The sequence below is a fragment of the Spea bombifrons genome, chromosome 2 (assembly GCF_027358695.1).
Source record: "Spea bombifrons isolate aSpeBom1 chromosome 2, aSpeBom1.2.pri, whole genome shotgun sequence".
NCBI classification, from domain to species: domain Eukaryota; kingdom Metazoa; phylum Chordata; class Amphibia; order Anura; family Pelobatidae; genus Spea; species Spea bombifrons.
In genome coordinates this window covers 18,370,415-18,384,764 of record NC_071088.1, presented here as the reverse complement: position 1 = coordinate 18,384,764, position 14,350 = coordinate 18,370,415, and the positions used below count along the sequence as shown (strand labels likewise).

At 40.6% G+C, this 14,350-nt stretch overlaps 1 protein-coding gene across 1 annotated transcript; it reads left to right on the top strand.

Moving 5' to 3' along the window:
* The first annotated feature begins 812 nt into the window (after nt 1-812).
* Nucleotides 813-13,360, top strand: LOC128473584 (sedoheptulokinase-like). The gene is made up of 7 exons (XM_053455841.1): nt 813-824; nt 924-1,065; nt 5,290-5,473; nt 7,258-7,410; nt 7,932-8,107; nt 9,058-9,258; nt 12,952-13,360. The coding sequence occupies exons 1-7, from the start codon at nt 813-815 to the stop codon at nt 13,344-13,346; spliced, it is 1,263 nt and encodes a 420-aa protein (XP_053311816.1). The 3' UTR covers nt 13,347-13,360.
* Nucleotides 13,361-14,350: the final 990 nt, after the last annotated feature.

Below are 14,350 nucleotides of genomic sequence, written 5' to 3'. Positions count from 1 at the left end.
TTGAAATCAGAGCTGTGTAATTTGTTGGCGCTTAATAAGTAAAAGATAATTATACCAAGGTTAGCCAACAGGTGGCGCTCTTTGTCATTACATTATTAGTATTAGATACAGTGCTGTATTTAGTAATCCCGTTTAGTTTTGAAGAAATGCTACGGTTTATTTTTCCCCCAGTGCATTCTTTATTTACAGACTTGTAGGTTGCTAATGTTTTTGTGATATGGAGTGACTGTCTCTGTTCAAATGCCACACAAAGCTGATTCTTCATCGCAGTGCTAATGAAATCCTGCCTTAATTAAATATCTTCATGTAGTTTTCCTGGCTTAGAGGGTTTTTGTGAGTGGTTATCACAAGGCGGTATGATAAGGAGCTGGGGTGTTTGTCTAGTAGATTGTGCTAATGTAACCGAGACAGAACACAAATGCATTGGCTCATACGCATATTTCATATTGACTGGTACAAAGGTTTTATCTGATTATGCAAGAGTACTACATATAATCAAATGTTTTAAGATATAATGTTTTGGGATTTTGATGTTTCATTCATATTTAACACTTTTTCTGCAAATAAAGGAAACTAATGTTAAAAAATTAAAACGTCGGTTACTTGTTGCAGCTTAATGGGACACAAAGTCATTATGGTGTCTTAAACGTGTATGATATCACTGTGCAAATGCATGTTAGAATTCATCAGATTCCCCTACTATGTACCAGTATTTTGTGCCCACCCAACTTAACTAATTGTCATTCAGCCGTACACATCTCCTGCTCAGGGGTGCTATACTTTTGTGTGAGGTCCAGTGGGGTAATTGCACAATGGAGGGTGTTGTACACAACTCTTCAGCTGCAGCTTTTTCCTAAAGATGCAATGGAGTGTCTCTCTAAATATTGTGACAGTGGACTATAGAGTATTTATTTGTCTTCCAGGGAAAAGAACAGAATGTCAGCCGGATAATACAAGCTCTGAGTAACTGCCTCGCTGCTTTACCCAGAGAGAACCTGAAAAGAGTTTCACGCATTGGAATCTCCGGACAAATGCATGGAGTTGTGTTCTGGAAAGCAAATCAAGGTGTACCGTTTGAGTGATACGAGTACAAACTATTAGGCATTCAGTACAAGACATTCTAGTGCCATTATAAGTACTTGATACAGTGTCAGGCAGTGAATTTCCTCTTGTGTTAAGAGCTGTAGCACACCCAAAATATTTATTTATCAAGTATTTGGTGCAAAGTGAAGCCAACCTACAAATAACTCATTGCTCAGTGATACGCAGTGCTAACAGGAAAACTTTAATATCCCTTTCAAATTATTTTCTTCCCCTTGTAAATGTATAGATCTGTTCCAGAATCTTTTCTCCCCGGAGGTGTGTTCAGCCAAATAAATCTCCTGCTTCTAGTGTACATGATTGGCATACTCACTGCCGGCAAACACCAGCACCGGCTTGCATGAGTTCCAAAGGGTCTAATGACCTTCTGCATATACAAAAAGCATTCCCATTTACTACAAGTGACTTCCCATTTTTGGTGATGAATGCGTGTTTGAGGTACTTTAGTATGTTAGTATGGATCCTTTGTCAATGATACAGATAAGGAATTTAAACTGTCCCTTTAAAAGCTGTTAGTGAGACTTGGGTTAACAATGTGAGCCTAGAGTAGGCGTGTGCGTGCTAAAGATTTTAGAATAGAAGTGTAGCCTAAATTTATAGTAACTAGCCTGGAGAACAGTTGCTACCACAGTTACCACAAGAGGTCCACCTGTAGAGACAGCAAAGTTGGTGTTGAAATACCAGTACTATCTGTGCAATGTTTCCACGGTATACATTAAGCGAGTTGATGTGGAAGGAAATTATAATGGTTTTATATAGTGCCATCAAATTCCGTAGCACTATACAAATCCCCCTTTTTAATATTGTATTAATAAAAAATGTACCGTATTGGCCCGAATATAGGCCGCACTTTTTTCCCCCACTTTAAGTCTTTAAAGTGGGGGTGCGGCCTATATTCGGGGTCTAGCGCCCGACGCCCGGGACATGCAGTCCCGGGCGCCGGGCAGGCAGCGGGGTTAGGATACAGATCCCCCGCAGCGGTGCAGGGGACCTGCATCCTACTGTCTGATACGCTCAGACAGCCTCCCGTGCCAGCACTTTCCACGGGGGGGAGTACCGGCACGGGAGGTTGTCTAAGCGCATCGCACGGACGTTCACCGGCAGCGGCGATGCGCCGTTGCCGGTGAACGTGCGCACGATGCATTCTAACCCCCCGACTTACCAGGGCAGACTCCCGGGTGTCTTGCAGGGCCGGCGGAAGACATCTACGCAATAGGCGTATACAACTTCCGGTGCCGGCACTTCCGCTGAGTGCCGGTACCGGGAGTTGTATACACGATGTGCATAGATGTCCCCCTCCGGCCCCGTAAGACACCCGGGAGTCTGATCTGGTAAGTCGGGGGGGGGGGAGGACAGAGTGGCAGCGTATCTCGAGGGGGGGGGGCAGAGTGGCAGCGTATCTCGAGGGGGGAGGACAGAGTGGCAGCGTATCTCGAGGGGGGGGAGGACAGAGTGGCAGCATATCTCGGGGAGGGGGGAAGACAGAGTGGCAGCGTATCTCGGGGAGGGGGGGAGGACAGAGTGGCAGCGTATCTCGGGGGGGAGAGGACAGAGTGGCAGCGTATCTCGAGGGGGGGTGGACAGAGTGGCAGCGTATCTCGGGGAGGGGGGAGGACAGAGTGGCAGCGTATCTCGGGGAGGGGGGAGGACAGAGTGGCAGTGTATCTCGGGGGGGAGAGGACAGAGTGGCAGGATGTTTTTTGGTGCTTTTTTTAAAGAAAAAAACTTTTTCTTTAAAAAAGCACCAAACTTTTAGGGTGCGGCCTATATACGGGGGCGGCCTATATCCGAGCCAATACGGTAATTTATAAACATGGTATAAAAACTGTTTATTTTTTTTGGCGGGGGGTAGGATTGTTAAATGAACAACTCATACTACAGTGTATTGATTTACCTACTTATTTATTACTAATTGTAAAGCTTCTCACCGCCCAACACTGAGAAATGGTTCAGACGTTTCAGTGCCAAAGGTGTTCTCGATGGTGGTGGAGGACCTTTGGAAGCTGGAGTCCAATGCCAACAGGCCTCAAATACCAGAGGACAGATAGTTTCCTTGGACAAACAAGTCACTGACCCATCACAAGGTGTTCACGTGAGAAATCTTCAACCATTATGTAGCGAATGCATTTCGAAGAATGTGACACTCACGGTGAATGAGGTGTAAAGGAAGAATCTGCTTAAAGGGACATTAAAATCTCCCATGCTGTCCCACCAATGAAACATATATTACTTTAAAGTGCATTCTACAGCTGTGGGAAATAAAAGGCATTCTGTGTGCTCCATTGAAATCGGTGGGAATGCTTTCTGTCTGTGTATACAGAATTGATCACCCTGGAAATCTCATGAGAGCCAGTGGTGGAGCTGACTGGCAAACAGACCTCTACTGCAGCTCCCTCGTGGCCGAGGTGGCCTTGCCTACTCCCTCAGCTATTATCCTCCTCCAACAAAGGTGTGTATATTATGACACATAAATTGTTGGGGGAGTATGTAGTCCATACAATCCAAGACATACATAGTCACGTATATCTCAATTAAAACTGGAAAAGGAGCTAGTATCCTTACCTTTTAGCTATGATCAACTCACTGATACAATGATGTCATACTTTTACCTGTTCTCATGAAAATAGTGCTACATGTGTGGATTTATGCACAAAGACATAGAAATTGCAATGTTCGTTCTTTCCTTATATTACAGCCAATAAAGTGAGCCTTTATCTTGATGTCCCATTGCTGCCTCCTTAAGGTGCATCTGTTCTACTGGGAAGTTCTTTGCATCTGGAACAGTGAATTCTAGCTTCTAAACTTGTAGTTACTTATTCTTTTTTATTTAATAGTATTATTCCATTAAAAACAACAACAACAAAAAAAAAAACATTTTAATGGACTAGTTATCCCATTAAATTTGTCTGACTCAGAAGCCTAAATATTTTTTTAGGTAAATGAAAGTTTATTAAGTGTTTTAGAATAAAGTACAATAAACATCAAGACAAATACAAAAAAAAAAAAAAAAAAAAATGTAAACAAGGCGATAACAGAAAAGACAATGTCCCCTAAGCAAGTAGGGGCTTGATGACTAGGTGATCATACAGAGGGGCCTTGCAAAGACCACACCTCTCCTCTGAGACAAGAAACAGGAGTCGTGGAGCAATGTGGAGTGGCGAGCCCATAAAAGTAAACACAAAATTGAAGTCGCTGCAAAAAGGAAAAAAAAAAAAAAAATATTAAAAAAATATATATATATGGGGGGGGGGCAGACAGACCAAAACAAACATGTAACACACAAGACAAAAAGGAGAAGAACAGAGACGGACGAGGGAGGGGAAAAAACAAATAGGGGGGAGGGGGATCGGTGAGGGGGGAAGGAGGGTACAAGAGAGGCGTAAGGAAGCATCAGAGAGCAGGCAGGAAGGAAGGAAAAGGGTAAGCAGTTAGCGAGGAATCTATTGCCGAAGCAACAAGGCCAAAACAGGTGAGGATTGGAAGGACAGCCAGCAAGCCCATGTCCCGGTGTAAGTCTCCATCCTATCGGTGGCCAGGTGTACCAGTTCTTCCATGCCCCGTATCTCCTCCACCCGGGACACCCACTGACGCAAAGTAGGGACTTCGGCGCGCCGCCAATAAAGCGGGATAAGACTACGGGCCGCGTTGAGAAGATGGCGGATGACCAAGCGTTTCATGTGACCCACAGATCTCCCTGAATGAAGAAGAAGACCCATTCCCGGGGACAGCGGGACCGGTTCCCCCGAGACCTCCCCCAAGCAACGGAACACACCAGTCCAAAAGGGCTGAAGGCGACCACAACTCCACCAGACATGAAGGTAGGTTCCCCTCTCCGTCCCACACCTCCAGCACGTCGGATCACCCCCCAGTCCCATCCTGCTGAGTGCCACCGGAGTCCTATACCACATCGTCAGTATTTTGTAAGCCGTCTCCTGGTATCGCGAGGCGATAGAACATTTGTGCGCTAGGATGCAGATCGTCTCCCACTGACGATCTGAGAGAGTTTCTAAATATTTTTTTAAAAGAAGTTGAAGTCATGCTATATTGCCCTAAAAACTAAATGGGGGTATGCTACATTTCTTTTCCTACACCTCCAAGACAGCCTAGTTTACCTTAAAGAAATAGAATTTATTTTACATAGAAGCAAAACTACATGGCTGCTCCTAACCTTTTGTATTCTTTTTAAAGGCTGCCACTGGATAAACAGTGGAGATTTGAGAATTTTTGAGCCGAGAGAAGCCAGTCACCTTGTTACCTGGGAAGATGGCCGTTGCACCACTGAGTTCCTGTCTTCTTTGCCTCAACCAGACTCACATCTCTGTGTGGCGACTGGTTTTGGGTGCGCGACTATCTTCTGGTATTTACAAAACAGGTACCTTTATTTTTTTGCTTTTTGATTGAAGGGCATATATTTTTCTAACGTTACTATTTTAAGTTTTCTGAGTTTCTAAATCTTAGAAATGTATTTATGTAAAAATCAAAGCCTATGCTTACAAATGTTATCTGTTATCTAGAACCTAGAACCTATCAAAATTTGGCTGACCTCTCGTTGACCAATCCAGTAATAAATAAGGGTCTTTTCAGTTAAAAGGGGCCAGCACTGCCCTTCTTACAAGAGAAAGAGAACCTCACATAATCTGTAGTAATATCAGGGAATGTTAACTCTATTTGTCTTTTTTTGTATATATCTTTGCATTTACCTGTTCATTTTAGGGTTAATTTATTGTGGTTACATGCCGGTAGGTACAAATTGCTTTCTTCCTGAGGTTGGTGTTCCTTAGAGAATGTCCTGTTGGACTGAATCCCCTAAGTTGCTATAACGGTTAAATACTAGAGACTTCTGTCTTTCATAGATAAACCTGCATATAACAATCAAAGCCATTATTACTCCCTTGATAACACTTTTTAAAAGTGCTATATATTTTTTGTTTACAGCTGCTCAGCTCATTGAGGTTAAAGATGAATGATTCATGTCTGTAGCCATGCATATTTAATATGAGCTGAGACCCTAATCTATTAGCTGTACAGCATTAGATTTATCACTGACCGCAAAAACACTATATGATGGAAAAGCATTTTGGATAAATAGGCCACAAGTAAGAAAATCATTTGTTAATGTAAAAAGAAATTATGTATAATTATTTCTAATAATGGAAATATCCTGAAAAGGGTAATATGTTGTAAAAAGGCTGAAATGCTTCTTTGGCATGTCATAGGCTAGTTTAAAGGGACAGTTTAGTGTCCCTGACACCCACCCTATAGTAAAATGCATATTAATGTACTCTGTGAATAGAAAGGAAAGAAAAAAAAAAGCACTTACCTGACACAGAGGAGGTGGCCCTGCTAAAGCAGCTGTCCTCCTCCTCTATGGTCCCATTGCTTTTGCCACTGGGTTGACTACTTGAAGTCAGCGGGAGTTCTTTCCACTCCTGCGCATAGCGGTGAGAACAGACCCCCTGCCCACAGTGTTTTCCAAGCCAGCACTGGAGCTGACTTGCAGTAAGTATTGGGGCACCTAACCATTACAGCAACAGGGACTTTTATAACAACACACTCTAAATACATAGCCATTCATATGTAGTTGGATCCACCTTTGCTGCCATAACAGCTTCCATTCTTCTGGGAAGGCAATCTCTGTTCCGGTTCATACCAGATGTGTTTGATAGGGTTGAGGTTAGGGTTCTGTGCGGCCAAGTTCTTGCACACCAAATTCATCCAACCGTGTCTGTATGGACCTTGCTTTTATGCGCCGGGGCACAGTCATGCTGGAAAGTACTGTCCCACATACACCAGACATTGATTGTACTCTTTAGTATTTTAGGCAAATAAATCTTATCTGTCATTTTATTCTTTCCAGGTTATATGGTAACAACCACTCATAGCCTTATTTCATGCCATGAAAAATTGTCAATAAGGAACATTTTTACATTAAAGAAATATTTCCAGGAAGAGTTTGGGCATTCAGCAATAATACAAATTGTTTGTAATGCTGCAGTATATTAGAAAGTTGAAAAATGATTCAGCGTATGTTTGTGTTTCTCCAATTTTATGTTATTTTCCTTTAATCATTTAATGTTTCACTTTTCAAAGTAAAACATTCAAATTAAACTAGAGCATGATCTTTGAGTTATTATTGATATAGCTTTTTTTAAACAGGAAAGATTTCCTTCAGTGTTACGATGCTGCAGGTACCATTCAGGACTATGTTGTTTCAATGCTATGTGGACTTGAAAGGCCTAAAATGTCTGTCCAGAATGCTGCTAGCTGGGGATATTTTAACACCAGGACCAAAACTTGGAACGTTGACTTGTAAGTTCTCATTCTGTTACTTTCCTGTATTTATTTTGTATATATTTCTGTATTCATATATGAGAGTTAACACATCTTGCGTCTGTGGTGCTCTAGAAGGTGCCTTACCCGTTTCCCTTGCTCTGTGTTTCCATATTGAGAAGAAGAGGCACAACTTGTGATTCTGGGGTCCAAGGGGAAAGCACAAACTTTAGTTCATTACAGAACTGTACCAAAGGTGAGGCACTTGTCTCCGGCTTAGCTGTGAGGGGGCGCCTGATGCTCAATGAGCAGTTGCAGGACAACTGATCTCCTTCTAACCAGGCCAACATTAACGGAGAGCAAGGTCTGTCACTTGAAACCCTGACTTCTGTGCTCCTTATCACTGTATACCCAAACTTATCCTCTCCTTTTTTTATATAAAAAAAGATGTTTTTATGCAGCTGAATAAATCTGTAATTTATAAAAAAAAAAAAAATGAATTCTATTATAGCTCCATTTTGAAGTCCAAATTAGATGGTTATATCTTTGTCATGTTCCAGATTAGAAGCCTCAGGATTTCCCATAGTTTTGCTTCCCGATATTGAGGATTCTGGATGTATAGCTGGGAAGTTGTCTTGTGAATGGTGTGGTATCTCACAGGGGACAGAAGTCGGAGTCGCCTTGGGAGATTTTCAGTGTTCCGTTTATTCTTCTGCTTCTGAGAGCACAGATGCAGGTAGGAATATCATGCTTATATCATGTCCTACTGGTATGTTTACAAATGTAGTACGTAGTAGTGTATTGTAAAATGTAAGTACTGTTCATGTTTATGTGCTTCTTTTTATTCAGTTTAAAGGCATGTTAGTATATATGACCAGATACCCACAATGTATATACTTGTTATCGAGATGCAAAAAATTTACCTTACGGATTTTTTGGAAGAGCTTTCAGAAGTATCAGCTTCCTTTTGTCCACAGCCATACTAAACAGAACGATAAAACCACCTTTACAACCCCAGTTTCTACCCAATCTGCATTAGACAAAGCGTTGACCTTAAACACAATCATCTAAAGACACTGTTGGCTACATTAAATTATACAGGAACAAGATTACTACAACGAATATAACATAAACACCGAGAACACCCCTCAAACTTGTCAATGGAATATCAATCATAGAACAGACCAATTTCAAACTGGGACTAACCATATAACATATGTAAACACACAGGTAATAGCAGTAGCTTTCAACACAGAGTTCATAAAAACTGAAAAGCTATTACTCTTGAACACACTTCCAAAAATGACTAAATGTTATTCCAAAATATAAAGGTACCACCACATTCTTCAGTGGCTTTTTTCATTTATACCAGTGAACTGGCACTATCTCTCGTTTGTTTTGAATACTTGTATAAAATGTTAAAAGTTAAAATGGGCAGACTAGGAAGGCCAAATCGTTCTTCTCTGCCGTTCTTATCTGTTTGTATGAAATGCACTTCCACAAGAATATTAAACTTTAGAATAAACTGTATTTGCAGACATTTTCCTTAAAAACCACCGCTTTGCTTGTTTAAAAGTAGTGTAAAATAAATATAAGAATTGCTTGTGTTTGGATCTTTAAAAAAAATCAGTTTCCCATTATGATGTTTTTTTTTGTTGTTTTTTCCCAATCAATCTTTGAATCAAGTCCTTAATGTAAGCACATCGGCACAGCTGACATTTTCCATGCCAGAAGGTTTCCAGCCAGAAGACGTCCCTTGCTCTGGAGAAGCTGTAGCATATTTTCCCTACTTTAATAATCGTTACCTAGCAGTGGCAGCATCTCTGAATGGAGGAAATGTAGTTGCATCATTTGTTGCAATGTTGTCCCAATGGATTTCTGACTTAGGTAAGAAGCATAGTGAATTTCAGTAGTCCTGTATTAGTTTGTACTACCCAGCTCTCCAAGCCTGAGTGGCCTACCCACATCCGGCCTTCCTTGTAAGAAGGATTATTATTATTTATTTATTTTATATAGCGCCATGAAATTCCGTAGTGCTGTGCAATGGGCAGACAGGACATAAGAAGTGGTATGTAACATAACACATTGACTTAAAGAGACAACAGGTGAGGAGGACCCTTCTCAAACGAGCTTACAGTCTAGAGGGAGTTAGGGTGTATTACACAATAGGTAAAAGTGCCATTGTAAGGGATGGACCAGCCACACTAGTGTAAGTATTGCATTAGAGTGACTAGAAGAGGTGAGCTAAGGGAATATGTTATAGTGCAGTATTATAAGCGTCCTTAAAGAAGTGGGTCTTGAGGGATTTTTTGAAGGACCGAAGGCAGGGGGAGAGACAGATAGACCGGGGGAGGGCATTCCAGAGGATAGGGGCAGCCCTTGAGAAATCTTGTGCATGAGAGCTAGAAATCAGAGGAGAGGATAGAAGGAGATCATTGGAAGAGCGGAGAGACCGGTTAGGAGACCAGCTAAGACAGAGTTACAGTAATCAAGACGGGAGATAATCAGGGATTGGACAAGAGCCTATGTGGCATGCTGTGTTAGGAAGTGATGGATGCAGGCAATGTTTTTAAGATGGAGACGACAGTTTTTAGAGACAGACTGAATGTAGGGGGGTGAACGAAAGGTCGGAGTCAAGGGTGACACCAAGACAGCGTGCATGAGTAGACGGGGAGATGATGGCACCATTAACAATGATAAGTCTGATCCGCTGAAATGTTCCCACTGTTCCCATTGTGCATCCCAATTATTTTGAATAATGTGATAAATTATCAGACATTGTGTCTCACTGAACAATCCTGGAATCCGTATTTACTCATCTCACTGTACCCACTGCATCTATGCAATAAATAGAACCTTTTTAGTTAATGATTGATATTGCTGCCAAAATTGTGTCCAGTTTTCAGTTTTTAACTCAAGAGAAATATTGGCAGAAGTCAGTGATGCCATGAGTAATCTTACATTTTACAAATCAGGGATACCTCTAGGTAGTAAGTGCATAGGGAAAACAAAAGCCTTTGATTCATTAATTACATAAATCACATTTCTTAATGTTCCCAGCTTTGATCATATAATATAATCACATTGAAATATATATGAAACAAGATGAATTCGCAGATTTTTATGTTTGTCTGTAGCCAAAAACATGATACTTCCACATCAGCACCAGGTGTACAATTTTTATTTCCTCTTGTCTAGAAAGGGCGCAAGGGACATAGACTAGTGTGTTTGCATCATTGTATAGGTCATCCCTCTAAAACAGGGATCGACAAGTTTTGTTGGGATCTAGGAGCCAGCGAGTGTGTTAGTGTATGGCAAGGCTTGACAAACCTGGCTTCTAACACCATACAGTTACAGACGCAAGCAGAATAAAATGCACGCACCTAATAAATTCCCTACGCAAATTATTTGTCTAGTGCCACTTTCTAATGTAAGAATAAACAAGGGAAGTTTACTCGATTATAGCGTGCACATTATTTCCACACCTGGAAGCTCTTCAGATTTGGGGCTAATCGCTCCCTTATCAGCTGCTAGTTCTGTCTAGGTTCACAAGACTAACCATGTCCCTTGAAAATATATATATCCCCACCAATGTGTGTTGCTGGGAGCCCTGGGAGCTTCCCAGCTATGATACGTTGGTACAAGTACTGATGCGTTGGGTAAAAATAACTGAAAAGTCTTTTTTCTTCATTTTTTGTGATTACCCAGCACCACCCACAGGCTATATGTAGGGACTTTTTCTTATTTTTTTTGTGTCCGAAGGCTGAACTGAGGAGGTGCGTTTCTCATCCCTCTGGCATACAGAATTTAACTATATCATTCTGTAAGGCTTTTTAGTAACACAATTAGGGGAATAACCATGTATATTGTATATTATCATGTGACTCTGATTTTTACTCTTTTGTTACATTTTCTAGTAATTCCAATCAGAATACTCGGCGACAACAACCTTGACATTTTTTGTTTTGTTTGTCATAATGCCCAAAGGATTAGGCAAATCTGCAGATTCAAAAGCAAAATTGTTTTCTGTTACAAGAAAAACCCACAGGAATGCTTTTTACCATAAAACAGAAGAGAACAGAATTCAGTTGTTGTCTGCACAACACATCAGCTAATGACTTCAGGAAATGACAAATGCCCTGAGATCAGTCTGCACTTATCTAATTGTGTTATTGTGTTTTAATTTACCAGTAGGGCTTGTTGTATTTTTGTATACAGGAAAAACTCTTTAGACATAGATGGCAAAGCTTTTTGGGTAGCTAAAGATAAAAATGTATGTATATATACATATGAGACATTTGGTGCTATCTTTATTTTTTATGATATATTATTTTTCCACCCACAATGTCTCCACCACTGATGTTCAGAAAAGACAATTTAATAACGGCCCGGACAAGGGTCGGGCTGGCCCAGAGGGTAGGGTCACAAATGCCCCGCTGGATTACAAAATTGTTTACGAAGCACCGGTAATAATTTTGGACCAGCTCGGCCATCTGGGGAAACAGGAAGGCAGCAGGGTCAAGTAATACGAGGTTACTTGGTAATAGCGATTCTGCTCGCACAGTGTGCAAGCAGCAGAAAGAAAGATGTGAGTGAGGTCAGGGATGATGGTGGGAGGGAGTATAATGTATGTATGTATGTATGTATGTATGTTAGGATGAGAGCATATGTATAAGTGTGTGTGTAAGCATGAATGTGTGATTGTGTGAGCATGTGTGTTAGCATGCGTGTGTAAGTGTGTTTTTACTAAAGTGTGTGTTTAAATATATATATATATATATATATATATATATATATATATATATATGTGTCAGTGCGCATATGGAAGGGGGTGAATGAGCCTTACTTGTCCACCTGATCAGGAGAAATGTTAAAAAAACAAAAAAAAAACAAAACATTAAAAATAAATGCATAAATCAGGTTTTTTTTTTTTTTTTGTTTTCTTGAGCCCCTCTGTAGCCTTCTCATTAGTCTACTATGGTATTACAGGCAGGCAACACGAGCCATTTACTTCTGTGTATTAGATGCTCTGTGGATTCTTCACAATTAACTTGCACAATGATACATATATGCACACACTATCTCACAGAAGCCAAGGGCAAAATTTGGGAAGGAAGGCCAACCCAGTATTAACCCCTGCTGTGGGGGACTCTCAGCAAGTCCATCAGCCTTCACCTCATGCTGCAGGGATGGCCAGGTTGTTGAAGGAGCACTTGCTCCCATCTGGTCACTGATTTAGAAGATACCACCCCTACTTGACAGTCATAACTGCTTGGATAGCAAGCTTGTGATATTCTCATAACAGGGAACTCACCAAGTCCAGTGCCACTTTCCCTGCACTACAAATCTGCACAAAACATTTGTTTTTACTCCCCAAGGCAGAAATGGCTTTTAAAGAATTGGGACTAATTGGTTTTACTCAAATCTGCATCAAACCGTCTTTTTGTTTTTAACAAATTTTGTGATGATTGGTTTCATTTTGTTAGCACAAGGATTTTTAACTATTACCTAAAATGCTGTAACATTCATAAAAGTATCCACCAACAGCTTTGTTTCTTTTTTCTCTTCTCTGTTTTGTAGGTCTAAATATTCCCGACTCTGAAATATATGCCCAGGCGATTAAAGCTGCATTGTCTCAAAGTGAGACGTGTCTTACGGTTTGTCCAACACTCTTTGGTGAGAGACACACACCCAACAGCCACGCATCTGTGTCAAACATTGCTGCCACTGACCTTTCACTGGGTCATGTGACTAGAGCTCTCTGTCGCGGAATCATAGAAAACTTGCATGCTATGCTGCCTTCCCATCGACTTCAGGAATATGGGGTAAAAAGGATAATTGGAAGCGGCAGCGCACTGGCCCGAAATGAGGTGTTAAGGCAGGAAGTAGAGAAGATATTCCCATTCCCGTTGGTCTGTGGAAATGATGTAGACTCAGCATTAGGTGCAGCCTTGGTGATGATAAAACAAAGGTAGAATTATTTCCTATAATCACAAAAATATTTCATAAATTTAAAATATTGATTTAGAAATAAAGTAATACAATGTAAATTACTAGTGTTTTATTACACCTCGTTTCCAAATCAGTCTCTTGGCTGCAAGAAAAAGACACTTTGATGAACAATATAATTCAGCATTTTAAGACATACCGATTAATTCAATAAATGTATTTTACCAAATCCTATCGATAATTGTTCGTATATGTGAGATATATACTTTATGTATGTATGTATATATATATATATATATATATATATATATATATAAATATATAAAATTCTCAGGCTGTTGGCATTCCCTGTGTCATTTCAACATTCAAATCAAAGGATCAGCGGAGTAATTCCTGATGAAGAGCACATGAACATGACTTTGTTTTCCCAAATACAAATAACATGCCTGATGAAGGGACCTGAGAGGTCTTGAAAGCTTGCAATTCGCTCATTTAGCCAATAAAGGTATCATTCAAACTCCACTTGTCTCCTGTAATTCTACGGCTAACACGGTACCAATTATCATCTTTTATCAAATACAAGTGGCTGATTCAGCCATATTTTTCAAGCTTGAACGGTCTTCTTAAGGTCACGCCACAGCGTCTCATTCGGATTCAAGTCAGGACTTTAGGCCATTCCAAAACCTTAATTTTGTTTATTATTGAGCCATTCAGAGGCGGACTTGCCTGTGTGCTTCAGATCATTATCCTGATGCATAACCCAACTGTGTTTGAGTGCAGTTGGTAGAGAGCAGAATTCATGGTTCCATCAATTATGGCAAGTCTCCCAGGTCCTCCTAGGTGTTTGTTGATATTTGTTTTTATTGTGTTATTCATTGTGTTTGCTGGAGCCCCAGAGCCTTAGAGATGGCTTTGTAACCCTTTTCAAACTGAAAGATGTTAATGACTTTGTTTGTCATCTGTTCTTGAATTTCTTTATATTCGACTTCTATGTCTAATTGAACCACAAAATTTTAAGAACAAAAATATT

What these genes read in the sequence shown, in the direction of transcription:
- LOC128473584 (XM_053455841.1), top strand. An exon ending in GTTCTGGAAAGCAAATCAAG is followed by an intron (nt 1,066 to 5,289) that starts GTGTACCGTTTG and finishes TTCTTTTTAAAG; the next exon opens with GCTGCCACTGGATAAACAGT. An exon ending in AAAACTTGGAACGTTGACTT is followed by an intron (nt 7,411 to 7,931) that starts GTAAGTTCTCAT and finishes GTCATGTTCCAG; the next exon opens with ATTAGAAGCCTCAGGATTTC.